The sequence below is a fragment of the Medicago truncatula genome, chromosome 5 (assembly GCF_003473485.1).
Source record: "Medicago truncatula cultivar Jemalong A17 chromosome 5, MtrunA17r5.0-ANR, whole genome shotgun sequence".
Taxonomy (NCBI): Eukaryota; Viridiplantae; Streptophyta; class Magnoliopsida; order Fabales; family Fabaceae; genus Medicago; species Medicago truncatula.
The window spans coordinates 41696525-41719561 of NC_053046.1; the positions used below are offsets into that span (position 1 = coordinate 41696525).

The 23037-nt window shown below is 29.7% G+C and overlaps 2 protein-coding genes across 2 annotated transcripts; both read right to left on the reverse strand.

Moving 5' to 3' along the window:
• Positions 1 to 53: 53 nt before the first annotated feature.
• LOC11435458 (NEP1-interacting protein 1) lies at positions 54 to 4084 on the reverse strand. Its single transcript, XM_003617494.4, has 5 exons — positions 3837 to 4084; positions 3567 to 3724; positions 3171 to 3254; positions 2878 to 3045; positions 54 to 446 (listed from the first exon to the last, which is right to left on the reverse strand). Exons 1-5 carry the CDS (start codon positions 4021 to 4023, stop codon positions 306 to 308), a joined length of 738 nt encoding a protein of 245 aa, XP_003617542.3. The 5' UTR covers positions 4024 to 4084; the 3' UTR covers positions 54 to 305.
• Positions 4085 to 11277: 7193 nt separating this feature from the next.
• LOC11431530 (NEP1-interacting protein-like 2) lies at positions 11278 to 12865 on the reverse strand. The gene is made up of 5 exons (XM_003617497.3): positions 12620 to 12865; positions 12334 to 12485; positions 12133 to 12216; positions 11872 to 12039; positions 11278 to 11500 (listed from the first exon to the last, which is right to left on the reverse strand). Exons 1-5 carry the CDS (start codon positions 12783 to 12785, stop codon positions 11360 to 11362), a joined length of 711 nt encoding a protein of 236 aa, XP_003617545.1. The 5' UTR covers positions 12786 to 12865; the 3' UTR covers positions 11278 to 11359.
• Between the last annotated feature and the right edge of the window lie 10172 nt (positions 12866 to 23037).

Here is a 23037-nt window from a genome sequence, read left to right on the forward strand (position 1 = left end):
ACTAATGACCAAAATATAAATTACTACTGAAATTATATTATTTATGACCCTCAACAATTGATTGGCGCATGTTTGTTTCACAACTAATTCAACGCCATGGTGCAACAAAGTAGAAGCTTGCGATTATACCTTCTATCCTACCACGTCTTTGAACACAACAAAAAAAAAAAAAATTGAAATTCTACCACAAAACAAAGCATAGACTAACCATATTTTATAACAAAAAAAAACGAAACTACTTTTTTTTACAAAGAGGGACGAAGCTCAAAACAAAACTATTATACATCAACAAAAAAACCAAACTATCACGAATTAATGTGATCAACAACATAAGTTCTACAAATGGGACATGATCCTTGTTGGATTAGCCACTTGTCAATGCATTCTAAATGAAAAATATGGCTACATTTTGGAAGTATTCTGACCAATTCTTCATTCTCAAAATCCTGCAAATTATAATGTAAAGATAATAGAGTTAATTTAATTGTATAAGATAAATTTATGTTCCTATAAAAGAAAATTTAAGGCTTGTTTGATTTACTTTTCAAAAACAGTTTTTAAGTTTTTAAAAATTGAAAAATAAAAAACCTGTTTGGTAATACAGTTTTAGAAAAGTGTTTTTGGAAATTGTTTTCCATTTATCAATTTTTAAAACTAAAAAACTAAAACAGCTAAAGGTTGTTTTGCTTTTCAATTTTGTTTTTCTCTTGCCAAAAACAGAAAATACGGAGAAAATGCACAGTTTTCATTAATGGCAAACCTGTAATTAATGGTAAAATCTTTTGTTTCTATCTCATTTCTCAACACTTATTGCTCTATTTCTATTGGTAGTGTGCACCGCTCGTTCTACCGTAAGCGCCTAAGGGGTATTTTCCTTTTTTTTTTTTTAGCAAATTGTGTCTTTTATTTTATTTAATAAATAAATTGTTATTTTTTTAGAGAATAAATAAATAAATAATTTGTTATGTTTTTAATTCTTTTTGAAACAACTATTTTCAATTCATAGTGATATGAAATTAATTTCTATGTAAAATATTTTTATACATGCATCCATCCACAACATGAAAATAGGTATGGTATTTTACTAAATATTTTAGTATATTTTAGTAACTAACTTATAAAAGTGATATCATAAAATGATTTGATTGAATGTATGTATAAAAATGTTTTACATTGTCGGTGCTTACTAATTAAATTCTTAACTAAAATGAGCACATTATGACGTATTGTTCGAGAGAATCTGAATTTGATTCATGTTTAGAATAATTATTGATCAGATTTTATTTATCTCCCTGCTAAACTACGAGTTACTAGTATCCCCTTTCTCTAGGAGCCGGAAAGTTAACACAAAAAATACTAATTAAATCCTTATAATATATGAAAAAAAATTATTTATTTTTTGACAAAAAAATATTTTTATTTGTTAATTAAATTTATAAGGTTAGAAAGCATTGGTAATTAATTTAGGGTTAAATATGTTTTTGGTCTCCATAAATATACAAACTTTTCGTTTTAGTCCCTCTAAAATTTTCCTTCAACTTTTAGTCCCTTAAAAATTTTTCATCTTCACTTTTGGTCCCTCTTTTAAAGTTAACTCATATGTAGAATTCATATTTTTGAATCAAATTTTCTAGAAAAATTCATAATATTATATGAATCTCTCCCAAAAAAAATTAGAATTTTTTAACAAAACATAAATTTAATATGAATTTTTATATTTTTTATGGTTAAAAATTCATATTTAATTTATGTTTACTTAAAAAATTCTAATTTTTTTGGGAAATGTTTTTACAATATTCTACACATTTATGTACAATTTCGTTAAAAAAAATACTAAAATTTACTTTAAAATAGGGACCAAAAGTAGTGATTCAAAATTATATAGGGACTAAAAGTTGAAGGAAAATTATAGAGGGACTAAAACGAAAAGTTGATATATTTATAGTGACCAAAAACATATTTAACCCATTCATTTATTTCTGTTCTACACTGTTTAATGGCAAAATTCGTACACTCTAAAGGCATAGAAGTATATAACTTTATATTTGAATTCGCGCTCCAACATATATATCAAATATCCCTTTAACTTAAATTATATTTAATTTAATTATTTTGTGAATAACAATTTTTAATTAAATTATATTTAATTAAATAAACATAAATTGTGATTTATTCAATCATAACTTTTGACCTAACAAAAAAGTTTATTGTTTGGACGGTATATTAAGAAGAAAAGAGAATTTTTATTTTGAAATGAGATTAAAAGAGAATAGTTAAAAAAAAAGTAAAATTTATCTTTGTATATCAAACAAATTTCCAGTTTTTATGTTTTTAAAATATATTTCGAAAATTCATTTGCCAAACAAGTTTTTTCCTTCAGACTTCACCAAAACAGTTTTCAAAATTGAGATTACCAAACAAATTTTTTTGTTGATTTCTTTTTCAAAACAGTTTCCTAAAACTGATTTATAAAATAGAATTTAAAAACTAAAAACCAAAACTCTTTCATACAGGCCCTTAGTTTTGCCTATTTGACATGACATCCAATATCCAATACACTTATCTACCCGATGGTCACATCAACAATTTAATGTGACAATTATTTCCCATGGTCTCATCGACAATTTTGGTACGTCACATTCACACTTTTATGTAATTTAACACATTAACATTGTGAGGAGTGAATACTATGTATTGAGTTTTAACAATTCAGAGGCTATTAAATGAAGAAAAAAAGTTGAAAGCTTGTAGAGCTTAAAATATAAATGATTAATATGAATTATGAAGATTTTGGAGAAGAAATCTTTGACCCTACAATTTATAGGTGAAAAATCATTAGTAACTTTCATATGACTCTAATCTCTTTTGTTTTCTGACCTGTAAGCAAATTGAGCAGCATGACTCATTGTATAATTTCATCATTTTGTTGGAGCAGAATTGCTGGAATGGAAGCTTCATAATACAACTATGTGGCATCCCTTTAACTCCCATGTTGTCATACATATCTGAAAGCACTCCTTCATAACCTGTTTCTAGTGAATTTATCTGAAGATGACAAACAATTTTAACAAAATGTAAGCTGATTTTGATTTCAATAAGTTTTTTTTAAGGAGATTTTAATAAATTAATTTCACATTAAGTTTGGTTTTTATTTATTTATTAATACTTACATAAAACAAATAAGCTTCTGCAACAGTTGGACATATCCATTCCGTAAATACTTTTCCATTTAGTAAACTTCTCAACAAAGCAACCTACAATTCCACACCAAAAAAAAAAAAAAAAAATAGTTGAGAAGAACACCATCTCAATTGGATTAAAGTAAGGGGATAAAGCAATAAAAATGTAAAATAGTTGTAAGTTTTAGTCACCCACTATGTTTTGCCATGGGCATAGACACATGACACAATATTGACACCAACACCTCGACGCCAATAAAAATATACAAAAATTGAAAAAGATTGAATGTAACCATATATATCAGGGTCGTGTCATGTTAGTATCAAATACGGTACTTATTCGATCAGGAGAGTCGGTGCTACATAAATGGCCGCCATGATTGTTACCTTGGAAAATGGCTCACCCACGGCCACATAAGCAAAACTCATAAATTCTATGGCTGCAATGGCTCCTGCAATCGCTCCTTTGCCAGCTCCATCAAGAAAACCAACTTCTGTGGTTTGTCCTTTGATAGCTCCTGTTATAGTTCCTATTATCGACCCTCCTAAGGTCCATACACTATTTTTAGTGATTTTATATGCTTAAATAATGACATGTATAATATTATGTAGCAAAAACAAATCATATATACTAATCATAAACAAAATGGAACGTACCTAGTGCTAAAATGCAGGTGAATGTAGCAAAAAGAACCTTCTCCAGAACGTTCATGAATTGCTCAAATACAGAACATCCAATGGCATTCAATGCCTTCAAAGAAAGAACTTCCTTACACTTAGTTATTGCTTCTATTGTTCCAGAAAAATATCTTGTCATAGTTAGTGAAGTGATGGTAATAGCCATTTTTAAATTTGGAGGATAAGAATGATGTAGATGTAGTGTTAGACAAGTATTTATAGATATAAATTTGTACAAACACATATTTATAACTATTGAATCTAAGTGCTATATATAGTATTTGAGTTATGATTTTTGCATATAAAATTAATATCGCCGCCCTTAGACCCTCTTTTTTTAATTTATGATAAAAATACAAATTTCAACGCATTTTTTAAACTTTTTTTTGTCTCAATAATTAGTGATGTCAACATTTTAAATTCTAAAGATATTTTTTAGATAACTAACATTTTAGTGATGAGTAATTGAATACGTGTATCCCTTTCCTTACTTCTGAGAACATTGACATTTTGAAAGATAAAAAATTCTCCTTAGCTCCAAAATCTCATAAACTGAAGCAGCATTTAGGTGTTACATAGAATAGGCAAAAATATTGGAACCGCCCTGTAATATTGACATGAAAAATAAAAGCTCTGAAGTACAGTACGTGACATAGACTTATAGACAAATATTTGTAGCACAAACAAAAATGTTCTGGATAAAAAAAACAGAACACATCCCAAGAAAAATGTTGAAAGAAACCACATGGTAGTTCAATCGCCACTATTGATTTTGGTTTATTTTCCAATTTGTCTGCTAGGGATTAGGGGTTACTCTCTCCGTCCCTTAATAAATGACTCAGTTGACAATATACATTATTGATTTGACATACTTTGACTATACTTTTCTACTAATTCACAAAGATAAATAATATCATGTAAGATGTTGTTGGATTCGTCTCGATGAGTATTTTTAAAATATTAAATTTTTATAATTTTTTTTAGTAGAGAATTGAAGATATCAAAGATAAAACATATGCATTGGTATGTGTGTCAGAGTCAACTAGGTCACTTATTTAGGGACGGAGGGAGTACTTTTTTTTGGTTTGTCTAACATGTGCAATATTGCACATGTTAAGGTAACTAGAAGTAGTAAGTTTTTATTGAAATCAACAATTATTTAACAAAAAGTTATATATTTGATACAAAATATTCAAATTCCAATGCAAAGTTACTATTTTAAATTTTTTAACATGTGCAAATTTGTACATGATAGAAATTTTTTTTTTTAAGGGAAGGGACTAGGGGGTTACTTTGTTGCTTACCTAAATAAAAGGAAATGTAGTGTACTAATAATTTTTTTTTGCTGTTGTCATAAAGTTTGTGTGAGTATGAGTAGATAAATCAAGACGGGGTAAGAGAGCGCAGTTCATTCTTATATGGACATACTGAAGGTGAAAAACACAAGAAGGGGGGGGGTTGAATTGTGTTTTCTTTTTCTCTTAAATAATACTTCTTCTGATAAAACTTCAGAAGCAGTTTGATTGCTTCTGATGAAATGATCAGAGTCAGATATGCAGCGGAAAGAACAGAGCAGAGAAAAGAAAGACAAAGACACAAGCAGTTATCCTGGTTCCTTCCACAACACGGAAGTAGTCCAGTCCCCCTTGCACTTCCAAGGAGATTTCACTATAATCACAAAGATTACAACTGCTCAATACTTTCTAAGTATGAGACTTCACAAAACTATGCTCAAGCACACACGCAAGAGTCTTCCAATGCTCAAGCACTAAGCAAGAGACTTCTAATGCTCAAGCACGCAGGCGAGAGACTTCTAATCAAACAAAAATACAGAGAATTGAGTTTGAATTGAACACTTGATATACAATCAGTGGTGTTCACAATACAATACAGAAAAGACTCTAGACTTTGAATTTCTAAGATGTATCAAATCAGTGCAGAAATTCAGTGTGCTTTGTAGAATCAAATTGACAGAGTTTTGGCGCTTTTGAACTTATGTATCTCTCTGTTTTATCTTCAAGTCTTCACTCCTTTATATAGAGGCGTGAAAGAGACGTTGAGATAATCAGCACGTCTAAAGAGTCGTTTGAAATCCTTTGATTATCCACCAGTGATCCTTTGCCTGATTTGGGTGTAGTCCTTTGAAGAATAAACTTCAAATTCATTCCCATCTTGAGTTGTACAAATTCTGCAGGCATGGCTGTTGTTTTGTCTTGTAGCGTAGACAGAAAACAGAGTAGTGGAGGTAGTGGTTGTACACTTGTACTTTGTCAACTCTATTAATGAGAGACAAGTGCTCAGTGTTATCCATATATCCGTTGATACCTCCCTTTCAGTTCTTCGTTCTTCTTTGATAAGACTGAATTGAGAATCAGCAACTTTGAATCTTCAGTTTGATTAAAGGATCAAAAGTAGCTTCTGGTGAAGATATTGCTTCTGATGAAAACTTTTGCTTCTGATGAAAATATTGCTTCTGATGACTTTCTGCTTCTGATGACGTCATCTCTTCAGGAGCAGTTTAGCTTCAGGAGCAGTTTTCTTCAGATGCTCAGAATTTCTTTTTCTTTCCATTGTTCTTCCAAGACCTATTGAAATAACTTGAGTAGCCTTTGGTCCTGTACACTTGAACAATTATTAGTAATAACCAATTGACAATTTTTAATACCTTGTTATCATCAAAACTTAATAAGGTTCATTGTGAAACACATTTTGTTCCAACACATACTCCCTCTGGTTAGGGAGTCGAGTTAGACTTTGCAAGGTCTGAGTCTAGTCTGTCAAATTTTTTGAAGGCCTAAACCTGATCTACGGCTTGTCATATACTTACATTTTAGGTCTGAGCCTGACCTTCTGAAAGTCTGATATGGTCTGCTAGTCTGTTTAAAAGCCATTTCATATGAACATCTTTAAATAAACAATGTGATATTTAAGTTTAAATATACTAGCGAAGTAATATATCAATTAGATTAAACTCTCTTATGATAATCAACATCAGTTTTTAGGGAAGTTGACTATATATTGTACCATATTTCAATTCTAGTTTATAATAATACATTTAAATATGCAAAAAATTAATGTACACTAACAAGCTTAAATTTCTAAAACAAGTTAACAAATTTTTATTTTAATTCAAAGTGAAAAATATAATATAATAATAAATAATATTATTCATATTTACTTAAATAGGCCGGCCTAATAGGCTAAGAGGCTTTTTGAATGGTCTGTGGCCTGACCTTTTAAGCTAAATAGACTTCTAGAAAAGCCCAGGCCTTCTCTATTTAAGAAAAAAGCTTGACCTGACCTGTCGTAGGCTAGGCCATAGACCTCTGTAGGCCGGCCTGACCTATTCCCATCCCTACCTCCGGTCACTATTATAAGTAAAAGTTGACTTTTTAGATTCATTCAATAAATGAATCTAAAAAGTGAACTTTTGCTTATAATAGTGACCGGAGGAAGTAAGAATTCAAATATTTATATTATGAGAAATACTTGTCTGGGATCGAACATAACAGGTAGACTTTAAAAACAACAGATAAGAACATGACACATCATTATTATTATTTTTAGAAAAATTAATTAATATGAGAAATGGAAACGGTCATCGTTCTTCTCCATATTGTTACATATCGTGTATTTCAAGTTCCCATTATGCGGTTGAAGTCATCTTCTTGTTTCAACAATTTATCTCCAATTTGATTCTAAATAATATGAAAATAAACATGTGTTATTTATTTAACACCCTTGTGGACGGTGATTTCGATTATGCAATCTGCATTATTTTATAAGGTTGTCGACATTCAATTTCAAGCGTGGCTGAACCACGATTCTAGAGCGGTGGTTGCTCGATATTCATTGGGCAGCATCACGGAGGCTCTGACGTAGGGACCATGGTGGTCGTGTTCTTCTAAGAGAGAAGGAAAAATTTCCATGAAAAAGAAGAAAGACGAAATGACTTTTTTCAAATTTTAATCACTTTTTATTTATTGTTTTTTAAATTTTAATTAAATTTTATTTATTTAGTGTGCTAGAATCTTTTTATTGGATGTGTGCAAAAATGAGGTGTTAGGTGCGCTTTTATGCAAGTATTTTTAATACTACTAATTTATGTTAGAAGTTGAAAAGTCTAACTCTAAATTGAATAAACATACGCATAGAAGGGATTTTATTAACATGTATTTACAAAAACACATTTTACTTTTCTTAATACAAAGAGACAAAGTAGTATCAAAATCAAAATCCCTCACTAAAACCAAATGGTGCTTCACTATAGGTGATTCATAATTGTATATAGTTCACGTTGGTCAAAAGAGACCTCAAGCCATTGGTTGAAATGATTTTGAAATTCTTATGTTCTAAGTTAATTAAACACTACACAGTTACTTGAAGAGCATTGTCACAAAAAAAAAAAAAAAATTATTGAAGTGAGGGTGGTGGGTTGGATAATTGGATTGGCTATCCATCCTGTTTTGTAGTTTGTATTTCTTGATCTTCCTTTCATTAATAAAGGGAAGTTTAGACCAAGTGGATTCTTTGATAATCACATATGTAAAGCAAATTGGAATTTCATCTCAAGTTTTGAAAACAACAATACATGTAAATGTAATCACCCCTATTAAGGTGTGAGTCATTGTATGAACTTTCACTCTTAAAAACTCTAGCAAGGTGAGAGTAACCCTAATTTTTTTTTAATCGATTCCTACTTGATGAATATCATTTTAGCTTGATTTCCAATGTGTATCATATAGAAGAAGGTTTAGGACTTCCAATTCAAGAAATAGGAGTACATAAGAGTGGCCATCATCATATGTCTCTTGAGCTGAGGACTTTCACTCATCAAAATTATTGTGCAACAAGCAATTCACTCATCAAAATTATTGTTCAACATGTGTGTCAGAATCAAGGTGGCCCACCATGATTTTTCAAAAGCTACACTTTGTAGCTTCTATAAAATCATAGTAGGTTGTCGTGATTCAAACACACGCACAGTGATACCAAATATATACTTAATGCTCTGCAAGTAGATAGATTTTCACTACTCTATTTGATTGAATTAAAACAGTAAATTTGAGGTTTATAACGAAACATTTGAGCATAGTACTGGTCCCATGCATGATACTCTACATTGCATCATCCACATTTTCATCACGTAATGATGGTTAAGACTCCACATAATAAACAATATATAAACTGCACAAGGCAAGCAGGTAATAAACTGCGCCGTCAGGCCTTTTTGGATGGCATAGTACTTGCATTCGGGTTATCCAAATCTCAACAATTCCAACTAATGATACTCAATACTCTTGGCAGAAGACCGGGAAACAATGACTTGCGCATAAAAAATGCTGAAACTGTGGGCATGAGCTTACATTTGCAGTGTTATTTTTTCCCACTTGCATGGCTACACATTAATTGTCATTCCGATCCTAATCTTCCTCTCTTTTTTTTCTTCTTCCAAGTTTTAACAACGTGCACTCCATCATGGGTGTAATTGCGAGATCATATATTTAATTAATTCCGAGAGCATATCATAAACGTTGACACCATATATAATTGCCTTTAGGCATGGCAATGGGGCGGGGTGGGGATGGGTTTTACCTTCCCCGTCCCCATACCCGATTCTCATATACTTACCTGTTACCCTACCCATACCCAACGGGGATGAGAAATTGAATCTCATCCCCGTCCCCGGCGGGTTCGGGTATCCCCGCCCCATCCCTGTCCCCGCATTGAATATTTTTTTAATAAAAAATAGAAGTTTTTTTGCATCTCCAAGAGCAACGTTGTAATATATTATCCAACAATAAGCTCACTTTCACATTTGTTAGACAAAATGATTTAGTTGATCCTTTAAATATCAATGGTAGTTTTTATTAACATGACAATTATCAAACAAAATAACATAACATATCAACATAAAATAATTTTTTACCTTTGGGACGGGTTTGAGTATGGGTTCGGGGTGGGTAACTATATACCCGTTACCCATCCCATACCCGTGTTTTGGGATCGGGGAAAACCCATACCCATACCCAAACCCAGTCAAAACGGGAAAAATCCGTCAAATTGAATTTGGTTCAGGCGGGTAACCACGGGTATGGGTTTTGTTGCCATGCCTAATTGCCTTGCCTTTATCATCCGCAGCCAATGAATTAATTCCTCCTTAATACTATAATTTACGAAATAGGATATGCTCTCTTGCATCTATAAATACTAATATCTCGAGTTGGATAGAGTTATAATATACGATGAAAAATTCCTCTCACGACTAGTAGTTAAATCTGGTTCCATAACTAGTTAAAATAGATGAGACCCGAACTATCTTATACAATTGAAAATTAAATAATCTAATGTGCGCATATATATTGATGATAATATGCCAGGATCATCCCATGTCCGTAATTTTTCCCTTGCTAGTTTGACGGTGTCCTCTCATGCAAGGTTTGGAATCATGATTTGGCTCATCAAATTTTCAGCCTAGCTATTGCTTATATTATTATGCGACTCCTCTGTTTGAACAGAGGTACTTGATGACAAACTGATTCGGAAAGTCGAAAAGGATGTGAAGTATTCCGTAAAAAGTGTGTACATGCTCTGTATGGAGGGTTTGGTGGACATATCTCATCTTCAAAGGCCATGCTTCTGGTCCGACATTTGGCATTTAAACATCCCTCCGAAATTAAAAAATTTAGTTTGGCAAATGTGTCGTCGTTGTTTGCCCACACGAGTTTGCTTGTAGGATAAATGTATTCAATACCCTACAAATTGCGTTAGTTGTGATTCTTCTGTTGATGATTTGGATCATGTGTTTTTTTACTTAGTTCTTTTGCAATGCAAGGTTGGTTTACAATTGGTTTATAGAACAACATTCAACATATTGTCAACAAAACCGGTACGACCTCATAATTAATTTTTTTGTAGTTAGAACGTCTCACGCCGGACTTTGCAACTCATATCGTTAGTTTGTTTGGATTTTATGGAAGGACCGCAATCTCAAAGTGTGGGATGATGTTACATAGACGGTTGCTCAAATAGTTGACATAGCTCATTATATTGTTGGAGGATTGGACTCATAAGTAAACGCAGCCACTAACGTTGCAATATTACAATTTTTTTAGGTCCATATGTACTAACTTGCAGATACCATTAGCAAGTTGGAAACATTTTTTTTAGTAATAGACGGAAATGTTTTTCTTTTTTACTAACAAATGTTAGCAAGTCATATACGAAGTTATAGTAAAAAGAAATTTATATACGAGCTTAATGTTCGATAATTGCTTAGAGCATTGCTATTTATCTAGAGAGTTTTTATCAAGAATTTATTAAGAATAAGTCTCAACCAATTAAATTTGTTATTTGATGGAAATCAGGGAGGTAATGATGTGTAATTAAGAAAAAATATTGGCAAATACACTGTCTTAAAATTTTCTTGATAATTTTTGTCACTGTATTTATCATTTCCCAATTTGCTTAACCTATCTATTTTACAACAAATACGAAACTATTCACGAATTAATATGGTCAGGAACGTAAGTTCTACAAATAGGACATGATCCTTGTTGTACTAGCCACTTGTCAATGCACTCTAAATGAAAAATGTGGCTACATTTTGGAAGTAATCTCACCAATTCTTCATTCTCAAAATCCTGCAAATCAAAATGACACCCTATTACATTTATATACCAGATGGTCACATCAACAATTTAATGTGACAATTATTCTCCATGGTCTCATGAACAACTTCAACATGTCACATTCACACTTTTATGTAAATTAACATATTAATTAACATTGTGATGACTTTGTATTGGGATTTTTTTTTTTGTTATATTATCCTCTGCATTGTTAGTTTTAACAATTAAGAGGCTAGAAAAAAGTTAAAATTTTTAGAGCTCAAAACTAATATCAATAACTGATATGAATTTTTTGGTGAAATGTCTTTAACCAAAATCAACATGTGTTTGCTTTATATTACCAAAAAAAATATTCACATGGTTTTGAGATGTTTGTTTCTCACCTGGATGCAAATTGAGCAACATGATTCATTGTATAATTTCATCATTTTGTTGGAGCTGAATTGCTGACATGGAAGCTTCATAATACAACTTTGTTGCATCCCCTTAACTCCCAAGTCGTCATAAATATCTGAAAGCACTGCTCCATAAGCTGTTTCTAGTGAATTTATCTGAAAATATGTGTTATACAAAATGTAAACTAAAATTTTGATTCTAATAAATTAATTTCACATTTAGTAAGCTTTTTATTGATTAATACTTACATAAAACAAATAAGCTTGTGCAACAGTTGGACATATCCATTCCATAAACACTTTCCCATTTAATAAACTTCTCAACAACGCAACCTGCAATTCCACACCAAAATTTATCGAATGTAATCACATGTGTCAGTGTCGAAGCAATATACATTCAGTCAAATGTGTGAAAGCTACATAAATAATCAGTAGTGAGATAATTGTTACCTTGGAAAATGGCTCAGCCACAGAAGCAAAACTCATCAGTTCTATGGCTGCAATGGCTCCTGCAATTGCTCCTTTTCCAGCTCCATCAAGAAAACCAGTTTCTGTGGTCTGACCTTTGATAGCTCCTGCTATTGTTCCTATTATTGACCCTCCTAAGGTTCATAACAAACAATTTTCAAAGACTTTACAAAACATGCATAAATAATAAGATATGTATAATATTCTGTATATAACAATAACATAGTATAATATATAATATACATAAGAGAAACAAAATGTAACATACCTAGTGCTAAAATGCAAGTGAATGCAGCAAAAAGAAATCTCTCCATGGCTTTCATGAATTTCTCAAATGCAGAACTATTAAAAAGAACTTCTTGACACTTTGTTATTGCCTCTATTGTTCTAGAAAACCATTTGTTCATAGTTAGTGAAGTGATGGTAATAGTCATTTTCAATTTGATAGGATAATTAAGAATGATGTTGATGTGTTGCCTCAAAATGAATCAGTTAGACAAACATTTATAGATATAAGTTTGTATATAAGCACATACATACAACGATTGAATAAGGATCATTTATAGTATTTGAGTTATGGTTTTTGAATATAAAAATAATTTGGAAGCCTTCACACCTCATATTTTATTTTTATGATAAAATAGATATTTCAAAACAATTTTTTAAAGTTTTTTTTTTGTCTGTCTCTATAAATAAGTAGTGTAAAAAGTGATGTCAAGTTTTTTATATTTTAAGATATTTTTGAAATAACTATGGTGAGTAATTGATTACGTGTATCAATTTTGTTGCTTCTGAGCTCACTGAAATTTTGAAAGTTAAACAAGTCCCTTAGCTACAAAATTTCATAAACTGTTGCAGCATTTAGTTGTTACATAGAATAGGCAAAAATATTTGAACCGCCCTGTAATATGGACATGAAAAATAAAAGCTCTGAAGTACAGTACTACTGTGACTTAGATTTAAAGTAATATACTTGTAGCACTACACATAAATGTTGTATATAAAAAACAGAACATAAGAAAAAAGGTAGAAACAAAAAACACACATGGTAGTTCAATTACCACCAAATTATGTATTAATTTTAATTTATTTCTTCCAATTTGACTGCTAGGGTCTAGGGGTCACTTTGTTGGTTACCCAAATAAAAGGAACTATAACCAATAATTATTTTTCACTGTTGTCATGAAGTGAAAAATAGTAGTTATGCACAAAGTATTAAATGGTACAATTGAAAATTATCAATTAAAACCATATTGAAAATTGAAAGTGATACTTTTTTTGAGATAATATTTTTACAAATGTGACTATTGTTCTGAAAAAAGAGAGTAATGTAGTTTTTATTGGTCAAAGGAGGCCCTCAAACCATTGGTTGAAATGATTTTGTTGATGTAAATTAAACACTATATGGTTTTTTTTTCCCTCAAAAAAAAAAAAGTTACTTGAAGAGCATTATTAAATAAAGGTTAATTGAGGGTTGGTTGAATTGGCCATCCATCCTATTTTGTAGTTGTTATTTCTTTGATCTTCCTTACAAAAAAGGAAAGTTTAGATATACAAGTCTTTGGATACGGTTCCCTTACATGTGAGCAATTCATTTAATAGGGGAAAATAATTAATTTCTTCCATTCTTTTTCTTTTGGACTGGAATATTTCTTTGATTCATATAAAATAAATATTATTATCGTATTTTAAACATAACTCAGTTGACAAAGATATTGTATTGTATATGCAAGGGTTATAGTTCAAACTCTGGACTCCTCACGTATTTATCTTAAAAGGGTGGATTTTAACCACTACGTTACTTGAATTTTTTTTTTACCAACATTATATTTGTTTTTAGTAAAAGAAAATTATATTTGTCTCCAATGGAATGGATTGAGATCTTTAAACAACAAGATCTCTTGAGCCTTAACCTTTATTATTACAAAAACTATAAAAATTAAATAATTATTTTTTGGTGTAAAAATACATTCTCTACATGCAACCGTAGAGTTTGGTCTCTCGAGTCAGATACAACCATAATAGATGGTCAATATCTCCTTTAAAAGTTTTAACATTGTTGTATTCTTATAATTGAATTTAAATTTAAAATTTCTAATTAAATTGAAAGACACCCGACCCTCTCGATCCAATGATTTTGAATTGAAAATTAATGTATAATATTAATAGTTAATTTTGTTTAAACCACTCAAGCTTATTTAGACAAATGATGACTCTATGATAACACTTAAAACAAACTAATAGGACCACAAAAAAACTAATGACCAAGACCACACAAAAATTCAAGGAATTACAACTACATTCAAAATCTTAATTAATTTTAGGTGTATAAATCATTCATCTTAACTAACATGAAACAAACTAGCCATACTTGTGTTTCAATTAAGATGGTGATGAGCCAAAATCCAAATAGTTGATTGGCTCATAGTTTGTACAGATAAGGTAGAGAGAAAAAAAATGGAAAATAACTAAAACAAGGTGCTGGAATAGTGGTTCCTGGTTATATTGCATCTGTGGGCTGAAATATAATGTTAGTAATTGCATTAACTCATTGGTAGATATAGATTTGATATTTTAGTCTTTAGAGGTTAGAGCACGTCACCTTCACTAACCTAGTTGTTATATTCATTTGATTTTTCTAAAAATTAAAACTCAAAATGGCCGACAAATGTATTTGATTTGCAAAAATATAAGCCAAAAAAAGTATTTGGTAAGATATGAATGAAAAATACAAGATTCTTTGTAAATTAATATAAGAAGGAAATTATAAGATAAGTCGAAAAGGAAAAATATTTTTGACTTCATACATATTTGTATCCTACAAGTTAAGTCATAAAATTGAATTTGCAACATCATTATGATACGATCCAAGAATATGCATGTTAGTGCAATGATAATTAATTGCGAAGTTGCATGATATGGTTATGGTTATATAAGGTAACGTGCTTAAAAACAATTTATTTTGTTTGATTAAGTACAAAATCCACCACCAAAAAAATTAAGTACAAAATCTAGCCTTAAATTATCTTTATCATTTTTCATAATATTTATTTTATCTATCCATCAATTAATTTGTTTTAGTTTTATGCAAGAATATGATCATGTTTCTCCTACGTATAAAATTGTATTCAAACACAAAATAATCGTTAAACGAATCCAAAACAAATCAGTGCTTGTTGTGCTCATATAAATAATAATGTTTGCGCAAACTTGTAGTACATAAGAGCGTGTTTGGTTTTAAGTTGCAATCATAAAGAACTCAACTCTATAGATTACAATGGGTATGGTTGTATTGACTTGAAACTTTAGATTGTGCTCTTCTCAATCTCAAAGTTTGAGATTTGATTCTTACCTGAGTCAATTTAGATAGATTAATTTGACTTCTTAAGAAAAAAAAACTCAACTCTATAGATTCATTCTATTCCAGAGGAGCATTTTATACCTGAAAAAAACCGCTATTCCAAAGGAACATTTATATCGGAAAAGAACCGCAACCACTTGCATTCTACGGCAGTTGGAACCGCCGCCACTAAACCATCTCAGTTGCCTCCATTTTTAAGTACTGTTGTAGTTTAAGCATATGCTACAAACGTTTTATACTAAGATTTTTTCTTTTCGATACAATTTTATACCAAACATATTATATATATGCTGTATTTTGTGTGTAATTTGAAATTCAAACTACGTACATTTTTTTTATTTGCTCAAAGCATTGTATAAAGGGAACTTCTACGGTACACCTCACAAATTGGGGTGTACTGGTACTTGCTTCATAAATTGATAAATTTATGATTATTTTAGGAAGTAAAGTGCTATTTGTCAAGGTTATCCTTTAGAAAACATCATTTCATAAGAAGAAAAACATAATTTCATTGTTTATAATAATTATATTAAATTTTTAACATTACTCATAAAAAATAATCAATAATCTTCATTATGAGTAATAAAAATTCAAAAAAATTAAATTTTATTTCGTCGACACTTTTGGTAAATAAGATTTAATTTTTATAATTGTAAATGATAGATTTCTTCAAAAAAAATAACTCATTTGATTAACAATTTAACAATTTGATGTATCGGTACACTCAAATATTTGAATGTACCATAGAATTTGCCTTGTATAAAACGTTCATAATACAAATATCACGTTGAAATGACAAGGAGTTTGATTTTAATTACTACAACTTATGGAAAAATACCATGAACCAAACCCGAAAGAAATATTTTACTAGAAGAAACTTGGATGCATGCATGTCCAACCACTTTCAATTTGTTTGGGAATATTAATAATAATACATGTACAGTGCACGAATGCACATATGATTTTATCTTTGACATGTTATCACAAATCACACATGTAATTAATCTGATCATATAGGTGGTTAATTCAAATTACTATACTCCATCTAGTCTTTTTTATAAGAGAAAAGTGGTCAACCAAAATTGATAAATTTAATTCATAATATATACCAAATACATAAATTTTTATTGATCCAGTTATTTCTTATAAAAAGGACTATATGAAATAGTATTATTCAAATTTAATTCAAAATACATTAATATTTCATTAGATATTACTTCTCTCTCGATCAAAATCTGGCAAGAGAGATTAATTCGATCTAAACTTTACAAAATATAAGTTTGATACATTCAAAACATCAAGGTCCAAATTTAGCATGTTACATATTTTTTGGCCGAAGTCAGATCCTTTTGAAGTGTCGTTAGAATGTTACATTTTCTTCAATTTTTTTTTAGTTTTTTAGGAGTGTTTGTGGTGTCATGGTCATTGTTGACCATTCTTATAACCCTGCAATTGCTTTGCAAAGACCTTTGACATAAAAAACACAAAAATCAAATATCGTAATATTTCGGATTTCGTAATCCGAAAATTGCTAACAATCTGGTTCAGATTATATAATCCGGTTTTTGTGTTTTTTGCAGGGCGCGCGAGAACAGAGGAGGGTAGGAAAAGTAATATTTGAAAAATTATGGTAGGCGGGTTGCATAGTAGTTGGTTTAGGCCTTTTGGGCATTTAGACAAGTACACAATTTAAAGATAAGATTATACTTCACACCCTATAAGTTGCTTTCTATACTCCACGAATCATGTGGTTTTTTTATTTTAAAAAAAGGTACCTCTTATTAAATATTTAAATAAAAAATCAAATTCATTTGTAAAAAGATCACTGAAAAATTCGAAACTTAAGAATTTATTATAAATTTTTCATTTTCGAAAAATGTGGAACAATTCAGAATCTATCATGACAAATTTTTCAAAAATAGAAATCAGAAACTATGAATTTCAAGTGTTTTTTTTTTTTTTTTTTTTTTTAAACTGCCTAAAAAAAGAAGACTAACCACTTTCAGTGATACCATTGCAACTTCATTGTCTCACTTTCAGTGAGTTATGACAACATATAAAAACTTGGATTGGTGTGTATTCAGTGGATCTCTAATATATAATGAATCATTTTATTCCGTTCGTTTATTCTTCGGGAGACTTTAAACCCCGTCGATCATTCTTGCAATTTATTTGGTTTTGTAGTGTTTGGGTGATATGGAATGAATGGAATCACAAACTGTTCTTTAACAATGCTAAAACAATTACGCAGCTTCTAGAAAAAAAATCAAAATTACTTCTCTACATTGGTTGAAAGCTAAAAATGTATGTTTTCTTTTTGGTTATCATTATGTGGTGGCATCAACCTCTTGTCTTTTTAGGCATTGGTTGATTGTCTTTTTTGTATATATTTAGGATATGTTGCTGTATTTTGCTTTGCTCTTCTTTGCACACCTTGTGCTAGAGAGTAGAGCTCTCCCTTTTTGATAATATATCTTAGTTTTGTTTGTAAAAAAATAATAATAATTCAACTTCTAATCTACCAAAGAAAGAAAAAAGAAAAAAGATAAGAGTTTTTTCTAAAAAGAAATAAAAACATTAGCACACAAAAACCTTCGCTTAGTTACCTTCTGATGCGATGAAAATTTAAAGAAGGGTGGTTTTTGATGAAAAAAATGTGTGTATATTGGTTACTTTTAAATAAATAATTTTTGTTGTAGAAAACTATAGTTTGGTAAAAAGATTTAATTGATTGAAATAAATTGTTGGTTTGATGAAGAAAAAAATTAATGCCACAAATTGATTAAGATGAGTTGATTTTGTTGTACTCATCCAATCAAATCCAGAATAAAACAAAACTAAAATAATTTTGTAAAAGAATAAATGTTGCTTTAGGAACTCAACTAACCAAGCGGACTCGAGAAGTTAAACATAACTTGATAGCAATGTTCTTTTTTGGCTTACTAAACTTGGAAATTGAATATATAATTGTAAGGTCATTGACATTGCCATTGCAAACGTGGTTTTGGTTAATTTGCTACTTTTTTTTTTTTTTTTTTTAATGGCAAATATATATATATTTATAGAAGATAACAAATACACAAAGAGAATGGAACACATAAGGTGACCAAAAAACCCAACCACAAAAAAAAAGAGCATCACTAACACCACCGGATTAAAAGGCTAACAACATCACCAAAATAACAAGAAAGAAAACCTTCACCCTCAAAGTGACCAAAACCAAATACAGGATGGACCAAGCAAAGTAGCCAACTCCATAAAAAGATTAAAAAATGGAAAATCAAGGAACATACAAAAAATTCCGTTCAAAGGCCCCCAAACAGGCCCTAGTTAAAAGTTCAATAGAGAAAATGTTTCACCACCCACTCATAGTAAGAACAAGACGAATCAGATAGTGGCACGTAAAATCAATACCACGAACTCCACATTTAGAATCCTACCGAAAGAAAACACTGAATCATTACATGCAAACTAGGGTTAACTTCACTGTTAAGTCCCTTCTTTTATTTGAGAGTTTCATATAATATAATGTGCATCTGAACTAAAAAAGTGTTGATTAGTATCGTAAGATGCAACTAATGTTGGAGATGTTAAATCCATTCATAGCCTCTTTTTAACTCTCATATTTATGTCATTCTACCAAACCCCCCAAATTATATATCACTCTTTTCATGAATTTACGATTTCGTTTAATTATTCACTATATGTTTTCTTAGGTCAAATATTTTTTTTATACAATGAATTAATAAACGAACAACTCTATGTAGTCTCAAACAGCTATTATTTAAAACTAGTATTCATTATTTAATTTAATTCTACAAGAAATGTGTGATTAAATCAATGTTCTTGCCATTTAGCAAAGTTGGTCTTGGTCGTCGTGGTACGTTTTCTTCATGAGTTTGAGTTGAGTTGCTGGTACGTACACACGTTTTCCTGATTTACGTGTCACATGGGTCCTAGTACTTCACATGACATCATCACAATCACCGGCGAAGCTAGCATAAAATTTATGCAGGGGTCAAATATAAAGGAACAATAAAATACTTTTAAAACGAATATATTAAATTTAAGGATAAAAATGTTTTTAGTCTCATAAATTATATTTTTTTAAGTTTAGTCCTTACAAAAAATTTATTCAATTTTTGTCTCGATTTTTTAAAATTTTACAAAAAAAAAAGTGTTTTTATTCTTGTTTTTAATCTCTAACAAAAGACTAAAATCGAACAAAATCTTAGAAACATAACTCAAAAATCGCAAGTGTTGTAAAGACTAAAAACAAATTTAATCTGAAAATTAATCAATACATGAAAAAAAAATGACAATAATTTTTACTTATATGAAATGTAAACTAAAGCAACAACAAAGGATAAAAATTGACAATAGCTATTTAATTTTTTTTTGGGTAAAATGCATTTCAAGAAGCCAATTTTATCTATATTTGATCGTTTACTAAATTGATTAATAATGTCTTTTTCAATGTAAACAAATAGGTTATTTGTAAGAAACTCAATATCCACTTAATTTGTTTATGCTAGTTTTCGGCAACTGAATTTGCTTGGGGTAGCTCAATGTTTATTATTTAGGATAGTCGAATATAAATTTATACCAACCAATTAAAGATTAATATATTTTTTAAGGTAGCCAAGACTATCCCTTGCCAATGAAGGGCTACGCCACTGATCACAATCATTAACCAAATGATCAGTATTTTATTGGCTTAATTATTTTATCTACAAATATGTCATGTGATTGGAGGAGTCTTTATCTAGTTGTAAATTTTAATTTCTTTTGTGAAACTTGTGGTTAAGGCTATGAATCCTTTCAAAATGCTACAGGTTGTAGCTTCACCGAGTCCTTTATTTTAAAAAAATAAATTTAAAATTTAAGCAACTTAAATTATAGGCAAAATTTTACTAGTTAGGAGTTCTTCAAAATTTGAAGGAGAAAGGAAATTGTCATCACCAGGAGTTGGAAGAATTTAATTATACAAGACATAACTTACAAAGTGTATATTGTTATAGAAAAAATTAGAAAGACACAAATAAAAAAATTGAGATTTTTTTTATTTTATTTTAAGAAATCAAAATGAAATATATTAAAAATAAACCGCATTCTTCTCGGCACAAAGTGTACCGAGAAAAGAGGCTTAAATCCGAATTTTTTTTTGAGCATTATATGAGACTAAAACTAAGATAAATAATTAAGAACTAAAAGATGATGAGCTCTTTTAATTTTATTTTATTTTTATACCAATAGATTATAGTTTCATATGTGTAGTGTGGTTGATGCATCTCTGAATCGGTCAGCAGAGTAGATCATGGATTCACACCTTCTTAATTTACATGCTATTTCTCCCGTTATATAAGGTGGTGAGAAAGATACAAAAACAATTATAATGACAAAAAAACACAATTACTAAAATATAATAATTACACTCTTGAACAAAAAAAAAATATAATTACACTAATCACAAATAGAAGTTTTGGTTTGAAAAAAAAAATTAAATCAAAATCCTTATTAAAATATTTAAGAAATTGATACACAACTTTATTTAATATGTTAACAAATGACTATACAAAGTTTCTATATTTACTAAAACTATTTTTTTTTTTTTTTTAATAGATGAAATGACAAAGCCATTATAAACTCACACACACAACTATATTTAGAATATTTGATTCTTCCCAATAATCAATAATGCATTAGTTTAAGTGGTAGGAGATTTGAGGCTTTTAAACAAGTGACGGTGAGTTTTGATCTTTGACTCATAACCTAACATAATAATAAAAAAATTAGTTTTATTTATTTTCTTATGTATTTAGCAGACAACTTTTTTTTTTTTTTTGAGTAAATATTTAGTAGACAACTTAAAGTACATACTATATTTTCCACACCGTATTAGACAATATTTCATATTGGCAACTCTAGAAAACGAATCAAACCATTTTCCTTGAATAATATTATAAACTCTACCAACCTTACGTTCATAATGTATTTCCTTAAATAAGTGAATATGAAAATAATTGGAAGAGACAAATTAGTTGCACAAATAAAAAAACAATTTAATTTAAAGTTTTTTTTTAAAGAAATTTAATTTAAAGCTAAAACATAAATTAAATTGTTTTTGTTCAAGTCAACAAAGCTTTTTTGTTCAAGTCTATATAGTGCACAAGTGATCAATTGAGATAATAATTTATTTGAAGAATACTGGTAACACACATTTTAACATACACTTTTTAAGAAATTCTATTTGATTGTTTAAAATTAACATGAGTCCCATCAAATAAATTTACATGAGTCACACCAAATCATGTGGGTCTAATATAAATTTAGTGGATCTCCTGTGAATTTTAACAAATTAAAGAGTGTGTTAAAAAATGTGTTGCTAGCATTTCTTAATGGGAAATGTTAACGAGTGCCCTTGAGACACTTTTTAAGCACTTTAAATAGTACTCCCTCCGTCTCACAATATTTGTCGTTTAAGGTCTGTGCACGATTATTAAGAAAATGATTAATTGTGTTGATTTCAATGGTAAAATTAGTAGCATTTACTAAAACACCCTTATTAATTGTAGTTAGTGGAGTGGTTAAGTTGGATGAAATTAAATAAATAAGGGTATAATAGTGGGAAATAAATAATAAATGCTGCATTGGTATTGTAAAGTGACAATTATTTTGAAATAAAGAAGAATTGTTAAAGAGACAATAATTGTGAGACAGATAGTAAGTTTTTAATGAATAGTTGTGTATTGAATGAATTAGAAATTGTGATAGTTAACTTTTTAAAATAATAATTACTAAATATGAGATGTTTAAAGAGTGTCTCGAGGGCCCTCGTTAATAAAAGTCTTTCTTAATTTATTATAATAAGTGTGGACTAAAACAAAATTGGATATATAGTCTTTTGGTTAAATTATGAGACATTTAGTGGCTTATCCTTTGACGACCCTTTCATCATTGGATTAATAAGTTTTATTAATGGAACAAATGAGATGTGATGAAATTTAATCATACAAGCTTCACTATAAGGTATAAACTCATTTTTATATGCATATCAGACAATTTTTTTATATGTATCAAATCAAGGGTGAGAGCAGAGGCCGACCATCTTTATAAGTGATCGAACATAGACAATATTTTTAGATAAGCCAACAACTAGTTAGATGTAGGTTCAATACGATTTTCATATTTATTTTCCATTATTTTAATCAAATTGATATAAATAGTAAGTCACTATTTTTTAACTACTAGTCTATCTGGTCATTTATCAAGATGATTCATATAGAATTTCTATCTCAAATGGTTAGTGTCCACGTAAGAAATGA